The sequence below is a fragment of the Mastomys coucha genome, unplaced genomic scaffold, assembly GCF_008632895.1.
Source record: "Mastomys coucha isolate ucsf_1 unplaced genomic scaffold, UCSF_Mcou_1 pScaffold5, whole genome shotgun sequence".
NCBI lineage: Eukaryota > Metazoa > Chordata > Mammalia > Rodentia > Muridae > Mastomys > Mastomys coucha.
Window position 1 is genome coordinate 75951614 of NW_022196911.1, and position 8905 is coordinate 75960518.

Sequence of the window (8905 nt, forward strand, 5' to 3'; positions counted from 1 at the left end):
GGTTTTTCCAGACAGGGTTTCTCTGTATAGCCTTGGCTGTCCTAGAGCTCACTTTGTAGACCAGGCTGGCCTCAAACTCAGAAATCCGCCGGCCTCTGCCTCCCAAGTGCTAGGATTAAAGGCCATCACCTCCTGGCTTGTGTTTTTTGTAGCTATTTTATTTCGCTTAGATTAATATTTTTCAGGTTCGTTCATGTTGTAGCATGTGTCAGAATTCCTTTTTTTAAGTGTACTGCCACATTTTGAATAATCATTTATTCACTGACAGACACGTGAATTGTTTCAGAACTGAGCTGAATTTTGAGACTGGCTTTTTTTTTTTTTTTTTGTGTCATCCTTGCGCAGGGGCCATGCTAATCTTCTCTGTATCGTTCCAATTTTAGTATATGTGCTGCTGAATCTAGCACGAGATTGGCTTTTAACTCAAGCATAGTCGATACTTAACAATTCTACCACCTGGTGCTAGGTGGAGACAGAATTTAAAGCCATCATTGCCTTCTTAGTGAGTTTAAGGTCAGCATGGTTTGCTTAAGACCCTGTCTACAAACAAACAGAATGGCTTCTGATCGGCACTTGCCGTATTCTGCCCTGAGTTACCACAGCTCTCACCCTAGATAGTCTTTCCACTCAACCTGAGCCTTACCTTTGCCCTATTTTACTGTCACAAGGTACAAATTGGGGTTTGGGGAGTCAGCTCTGTGGTTAAAGCATTTGTGGCCCAAGTGTGAGAACTGAAGCTGGACAAGTTCAGAACTTGTCCAGCCCCATAAACACCAGGTGACTGTGGAGTTGTAATCCTAGCTTGGGAAGGTGTAGAAGGCAAAGGCTGGGCAAACAGATGAGCAATGGAGAAGCCAGGAAAGTAAAACACACAGCTTCCCTCTTCAGTGCCATTCCTGGAATGCCAGGAGTGATGATGGAGCTTTACTACATGGTGATCCTTGCTGTCTGAGACAGGCTCTGCTCGTATTGTCCAGAATTTGTGTATTTACTAATCTCAGACTGTTTCCCTTAAATCTTGAGTATTGCTTTTAGACCGCAAAACCCATCCTTATGAGTGATGGCATTGTGCTTCACAGCAGCCTAAGTGACTTTACGTTACCTTGGAGACAAGCCATCCTGACTTGCACAGACATTACATTTATCTCAGTCAGTCTCTCTAGACCATAAATCTTGGGTACTTTCTGAGTCAACAGCACTCGTTCTTGTAAAGGAGCCGTGTGCACTTTGCTAAGAGCTCCGAGGTATGCATGCCTTAAACTCAGGGTTCATGGTTACCTGAATCCTTTTTTTCAAAATTGTGTTCCGCTTAAAAATAAGGTGTCTTAGGGTTTCCACTGCCATCAAGAGACACCATGACGAAGGTAACTTCCATAAAGGACATTTTTATTGGCGCAGGCTTACAGATTTAAAGATTTAGTCTATTATCATCATGGCAGGAAGCATGGTGGTGTATAGACAGGCATGGTGCTGCAGAAGCTGAGAGTTCTATATCTTGTTCTGAAGGCTGCTAGGAGAACTTCTCAAAGCCCACCCCCAAAGGGACACACTTCCTCCACCAAGGCCACACCTCCTAATAGTGCCACTCCCTGGGCCCAGCATATTCAAACCACCACATATGCCTAAAGTAAAATGATCTGGGCTAGGCTCTAGAGGTCCAGTGCTGATAACAATACAATTTGGCTAAGCTGAGTTTCTTTTTTTTAAATTTATTTATTTGTTTGTTTGTTTGTTTGTTTGTTTTTTCAAGACAGAGTTTCTCTGTATAGCCCTGGCCGTCCTGAAACTCACTCTGTAGACCAGGCTGGCCTTGAACTCAGAAATCCGCCTGCCTCTGCCTCCCAAGTGCTGGGATTAAAGACGTGCGCCACCACTGCCTGTTGAGAGGTCGCAATAAATAAGGTGAGGGGGTGATTAAAGGTAATTTTCAACATCAATATCAGGCCTTCACATGCACCTTTGTGTACACACACACACACACATACACACACAGGCAAAAATGCATGTACATGTCACCTGCATGAAAATGGAAAAGGACAGAAAAGAAATAAGAGAAGATTCCACCTTTGCTATACTGTAGGACTTTCCTCCCCTCTTTTTCTGCCCTCCTATGGTTGTTTCAGTCTAGAGGATACAATTGCTAAGGTGCATAGTTAAATATGGAACACGGAGAGGGGGTTGAAGGTGCCAGGATTGGATGTGAACCTTATGTCAGCTCATATTACCTGGATTACGTAATGACGGTTTGTGATGCCGGCATGGGGGTTGTGAGTACTCTGGATTCGAGGGTGCTGCAATCTTCTGCAACTCTATTTGTTTATTTAATAAATATGCATAGAACACTTTCTCTCTATGGTTCTTAATGTTTATATAGAGATGAACAACTTCCCTGTTAGCAAGGAGTTTGGGGTTTTGTTGGGGGGAACAGTTTGGAAAAAAAAAAAAAGTCCCACAATGATAACATGGGGCTGCATGTTCTTGGTCAGAAATGTGCTAATGAGGAAGAATGAAGGTCTGTGCCCATCATGTGACAGTTGGATGCTGGTGGACATTTCTGGTTTCTTTGGACTCAGTAGAGTCACTTGATGTTCTTCGCTTGTTGTGACACGGTAGAGAGAGGCACACCAAAAACCTTCTTGTGGTATTCTGGTGGCTTCTTGCTGCATCTGCTGACTCATGCCGATTGGGCAGAGTTTCACGGTGTCTGCTGGATCAAACCACTGCTGCTGATTCACATTTGGTGTTTGCTATTGGACTGGACTGCTAATACCGTGACAATGGAGTCTGGAATCTCCCCAACGGCCTACTTCTAAACTGGTCTACAACCCCCTTGTCCTACTAACCATCTTTTCCCCAAACTTTGGTTGGTGGGCTAGAAGGGAGGTTGAAGCTTTAAAGATCCCTAAGTAAAGTAGGCTTTGTAAAAACCTAAGCCTACAAGATGCCTTCGGTTTGACTTTTGCTAATGGGGTTCCCTTTCTCTAATTATTCCTTTAAATCCTAGAAATGACATCTTCCTTATGCCTGCTGCCTGACCAGAGGTGTCCTGTACCCAGGAAAGCTTCTCACTTTTCCCTATGTAAGTATGAGATCTACTTAGAGTGTAACTTGGGTATAACTCCATAGCCTAGTGACTTCTCTCTCTCTCTCTGTCTCGTGTGTGTGTGTGTGTGTGTGTGTGTGTGTGTGTGTGTGTGTATGTCTGTCTGTCTGTCTCTCCCTCTTGTGTGCACGTGTGTGGTGTGTGTGTGCGTGCCTCTGTCTCTGTCTCCCTCTTTGTGTGTGTGTGTGTCTCTGTCTTTCTCTCTGTGTCTCTCTGTCTCTGTCTCTCTGTCTCTCTGTCTCTCTCTCCAAACTAAAGGCGTGTGCCACCACCGCCCAGCTTGGCACACGCCTTTAATCCCAGCACTTGGGAGGCAGAGGCAGGTAGATTTCTGAGTTCGAGGCCAGCCTGGTCTACAGAGTGAGTTCCAGGACAGCCAGGGATACACAGAAAAACCCTGTCTCGAAAACCCCCAAAAAATAAATAAATAAAAAATAACACATAGATCTTGCCACAGAGAACCATGCTCATATACAGGTATTGAGAAAAAATTATGACTATGTTGTATGGGATTCAGAGATAACTTCTTGCTGGGAGGTCAAGAAATAAAATAAGAACAGGAATAGGGTGTTTGTAATACAGATGACAGTTATGTAGAGCTTCCCTCATGTTATGTATCCATTTATTGCTAAACATCACACCAAAAATGCAAAATGCTACTTTTTGCTATTGTGTAAATGACTTACAACATGGATGGTCCAAAACCGGCTATACATGACTGGAGGAATGGCTCAGTGGTTAAGAGCACTAGCTGCTCTTCCCGAGGACCTAGGTTTGATTCCTGGTTCCCTCTTGGTGCTTCACAATGGTCTGAAATGCCAGTCCTGGGGGACCTAACACACTCTTAATTCTTGTGGGCACTGCATGTGTGTGGTGTACAGAAATACATGCAGGTAAAATACCCAAACACATGAATTTAAAAAGTAAAAAACGCCGGGCAGTGGTGGCTCACGCCTTTAATCCCAGCACTTGGGAGGCAGAGGCAGGCGCATTTCTGAGTTCAAGGCCAGCCTGGTCTACAGAATGAGTTCCAGGATAGCCAGGGCTACACAGAGAAACCCTGTCTTGAAAAAATTAAAATAAAAAAATTATATATATGTATATAAATAAAAAACATAACTGACTGTGGTGTTTATTCCTCCCCAGGGGCCATCAGTCCAACCTTTGACCTGAGGAGTATGTCCTGTAACCTGGAGGTTTCCAACAATTGCCGGAGGGTGACTGTGTCTCCTAGTCTGCAAGTCTATCCTTGGAGTCCCGACAGATTTTCAATTAGCCAGGTCTTATGTTCTCAGGCCCTCTCTTCTGGACAGAATTACTGGGAAGTGGACACTAGGAACTGCAGCCACTGGGCTGTGGGGGTGGCTTCTTGGGGTATGAAGCGGGACGGGATGCTGGGAAGGACTATGGACTCCTGGTGTATAGAGTGGAGAGGGCCTGGCCAATTCTCTGCTTGGACCATGATGAAGAAAACAGACTTGCACTCAGGCCTCCCTGAGGTTGTGGGCGTGTGGCTGGACCTTGAGTTGGGGAAGCTTGCCTTCTATTCAGTGGCTAATCAGGAGAGGCTACTGTATGAGTGTGAGGTCTCCAGCCCCTCTCCTCTGCCTCTGCATCCTGCCTTTTGGCTCTATGGCTTAAGTCCTGGAAACTACCTGGAAATAAAGCAACTAAACAGATGAAGCTTCCCTAGGGATTAGGACAGTGGCTTCTTAGCCTCTTCGTTTATGGGCAACTGGAGAATTCCACTTAGGGGGAGACTGGATATGGTAGTACGTGCCTATAACTCCAGCACTTGAGAAGTAGAGGCAGGTGAGTCACTCTAAGTTTGAGGCCAGCATGGACAATAAAGAGAGTTCAAGGCCAGCTTGGACTATATGATATGACTGCCCAATTTTAAAGTTATTCTTTTTTGGGGTGGGATAGGATTAACTAAACAGGTTTGAATTCTTTATACCTTGGGCATTTTCAGAGAAAGAGCTGGTCTAGAGTAATCCCTCACAGTGACCTCTGAGGCCTCAGAATAGCCTGCCTAATAAGAAGGACTTCGGACCGCTCTCTGTAGCCTCATCTGGGACTGTTGGTTCAATCAGCATGTGGCCAACGAGGCACACCTACATGACTGACCCCAGCTAAAAGCCTAACCCAACAGCATAGCTGGGTGAACATCTCTAGCTAGCATATGCTATGTGTGTCCTTTTATACCTCTGTTGGAAGGGTGGAGCGCTATCCTATGACTGTAAGAGGGAGTGCTCCTCTACCCTACCTCGCGTGCCTTTTTCTACTGTTCATTTTATTCTGTGGCCTTTTAGTTTAATAAACTGAAATCATGTCTGTCAAAACTGTGCTGAGTTCATTGGGTCCTTGTGATCTTTGAAGCATATATCGACCTTAAAGATCCTCAACCAGAAGCGATGTGTGTTACTTAGCAACTGTCATGTAATAATAGTTCCAGGAAGGCTGGAGAGAAGGCTCCAACGTGAAGAGCACTGGCTGCTTTTCCAGACATCCTGAATTCAACATGGTGGCTCATAACCATCTACAATGAAGGTACCCTCTTCTGGCTTACAGGCAGAACACTATCTACATAACAAATCAATAAATCTTTTTTTAAAAAGTTCCTTTTTTGCTTTAAAATCATACACGGGCTAGAGTGTAACTTAGTGGTAGAGCCTTTATGTTGTATGCACAAAACCCTAGGTTCTGTCCTCTGTCTTTTCTGATAACAGAACCAGGACCTGAACTTAATCAATGACAGCTATACAGCTATCACCCAATACCATCACCTTGGTTTTTTTTTTTTTTTTTTTTTTTTTTTTTTTTTTTTTTTTTTTTTTTTTTGAGGCAGTCTCTGTGCAGCCCTGGCTGTCCTGGAACATGCTATTTAATTCAGACTGACTTCTTCTTCTTCTTCTTCTTCTTCGTTTTTTTTTTTTTAAGATTTATTTATTTATTTATTTATTTATTTAATGTGTATGAGTACACTGTAGCTATAATGGTGGCCATGAGCCATCATGTGGCTGCTAGGAATTGAACTCAGGATGGCCCCACTCGCTCCAGCGTAATTCACTGTAGCTGTCTTCAGATGCACCAGAAGAGGGTGTCAGATCTCATTAGGAGTGGTTGTGAGCCACCATGTGGTTGCTGGGATCCGAACTCAGGACCTTCGGAAGAGCAGTCAGTGCTCTTATCCACTGAGCCATCTCACCAGCCTTCAGATTGACTCCTAACTCAGAGATTCATCTGGCTCTACCTCAAGAGTGCTAAGATTAAAGACATACACCAAAGACATATTCTTTTTTTTTATAAGATTTATTTATTTATTTATTTATATTTTTTAAAGATTTATATATTATTCTTCACAAGTACACTGTAGCTGTCTTCAGACACACCAGAAGAGGGTGTCAGATCTCATTACAGATGGATGTGAGCCACTATGTGGTTGATGAGATTTGTCAGGACCTTCAGAAGACCTTAAGAGCAGTCAGTGCTCTTAACCAATAAGTGATCTCTGCAGCCTGGTATATTCTTTGATAGGGGAATGGAACCTAACTGGCTGCATCTTGGTGTACAGATCTTAACAGAAAGGTTTTGTTGTTCACAACAAGCCTAAACTTCAATTATATTAGAGTTACAAAATTTCCCTTTCTACAGTTTCTAACAAACCTGGTTAGTTCGTTACTTACCTTTAAGTTATAGTCCAGGCAGTGTTGTAAAACTTAATAGTTCCTAAGCAAGTTTATTGGTAAATCCTTAATAACATCAACTTGTTACTCCCAGCTTATCAATTGATACTTTCAGTATCAGTATTATGTATATATGTACGTAAGTATGTATGTATGTTTGCATCTTTTTTTTTTAAAGATTTATTTATTTATTATTATATGTAAGTACACTGTAGCTGTCTTCAGACACTTCAGAAGAGGGCATCAGATCACATTAGGATGGTTGTGAGCCACCATGTGGTTGCTGGGATTTGAACTCAGGACCTCTGGAAGAGCAGTTGGTGCTCTTAACCACTGAGACATCTCTCCAGCCCTGTTTGTATCTTTCTATTTCATTCTGCCCTTAATATTTATTATCAGGTTCTGTTAAAATCTCCATAGTAAACCAACTATAAATCAAAAATGTTTAGCCAGGCAGTGGTGGTGCACACCTTTAATCCCAGCACTTGGGAGGCAGAGGCAGGCGGATTTCTGAGTTCAAGGCCAGCCTGGTCTACAGAGTGAGTCCAGGACTCTACAGAGCTAGTTCCAGAAGAGCCAGGGCTATACAGAGAAACCCTGTCTCAAAAAACATTAGAATAAATTATACCCATAATGACCATATATAGATTTTTTTGTCACTATTTCCTAAATTATGATCACCTGAAGAAATTGTTTATCTTAAGGTTTATAAGTAAATGCAAGAAGATGTGAGTAGGTTATGTGCAAACATCATGAATTTCATATGAAGAACTTGAAAATCCTCCAATTTTAGAATGTGAGAAAAGTCCCAGAACCAACTGTCTATATTGAACGAAAGTTAAGTATCTAAATTTGTATATGTATATATGTATATTTCTTTTTTATTACCACCTAAGGGGTATATTTAATTCTGGTGATTTCTTTTCAGGAGTAAGCAAACATGATCAATTTACTGTCCATGGAATTTTCTTTTGTTTTTCACCAATGTCCTGTGACCTACATAGTCACTGGTTGGTATATCTAAGTAAAAAAAAAATTTAATGTACCTAAGGTGATTAAAAATTATACTCATTTGCCTTTCAGAGTTTATAGTGGGCAGGCTAATCACTTTGCCCTTGGAAAGCTAATGAGAGTAAAATGTGCTGTTGGGTGTGATGTGGGAGCACACACTCCACATTAAGCAGTGTGATGAATACTTTGGTAGCATGGTTCTCAAGAGAGCCCAGGAGCTAACTCTGGTGTGTAAATGAGGTTTATGCATCGTGGAGATGCTCTGTGCTACTTGCCTAGTGCTGAACAGTGGGCAAAGTATTGGAGAAGAAATGCAGAATTCAGAGTCTGTGCCTTTAAGTGCCTCATAGAATGTCCAGGCCATTGGTGGAGGAGGTGGTCAGATAGGTTTCTCAATATTAATTAATTACCTCCTAATCAAGAGCACTGGTTTTCCACTGTACTTAAAGGAGTCTAAGAAAGACTCAGAAAAAAACTGGATTCATCCTAATCAGTAGATGAGGTTTTATTTGTTAAGTTTCTTCCAGCATAGTTTTGAACAAATCTCTTTTAATAAATAAATGTGGTGAGTGATACACCTTCAAGCCAAATCAAGCAAACAGAGACTTTGTCCTCTGGTGGCTGACCGTTGGGGCATAAAAACACAGCTCTCATCTTTTTTTTTTTTTTTTTTTTTAATATTTTCCCCTTGTTTTTCACTTAAATTTAAGGGTTTTTTTTTTGTTTGTTTTTTGTTTTAGATTTATTTATTTATTTTATGTGTATGAGTACACTGTAGCTGAACAGATGGCCATTAGCCATCATGTGGCTGCAGGGAATTGAACCCAGGACCTCTGCTTGCTCAGGCCCCACTCTCTCCAGCCCTGCTCTCTCCAGCCCTACTCGCAGCTCGCTTTGGCGTAATGCCCTGTAGCTGTCTTCAGACACACCAGAAGAGGGCGTCAGATCTCATCACGGATGGTTGTGAGCCACCATGTGGTTGCTGTGAATTGAACTCAGGACTTTCGGAAGAGCAGTCAGTGCTCTTACCCGCTGAGTCATCTCACCAGCCACACAGTTCTCATCTTAAAGGGAGTAAGAGATAGTTTATTTGGGAGCCATTTTG

At 42.4% G+C, this 8905-nt stretch overlaps 1 protein-coding gene and 1 non-coding gene across 2 annotated transcripts in view; one reads left to right on the forward strand and one right to left on the reverse strand.

The window, feature by feature from the left end:
* Rnf135 (ring finger protein 135) overlaps nucleotides 1–5445 on the forward strand; it is a 22441-nt gene extending 16996 nt beyond the window's left edge. The window contains exons 4-5 of the mRNA XM_031353242.1: nucleotides 3005–3079; nucleotides 4250–5445. Coding sequence (XP_031209102.1) covers nucleotides 3005–3079; nucleotides 4250–4785 — 611 coding nt within the window. The 3' untranslated portion in view covers nucleotides 4786–5445. The remainder of the gene's footprint in view (nucleotides 1–3004; nucleotides 3080–4249) is intronic.
* Nucleotides 301–407, reverse strand: LOC116079333. Its single transcript, XR_004113905.1, has one exon. It is a non-coding gene; the product is annotated as a U6 spliceosomal RNA (small nuclear RNA).
* Nucleotides 5446–8905: the final 3460 nt, after the last annotated feature.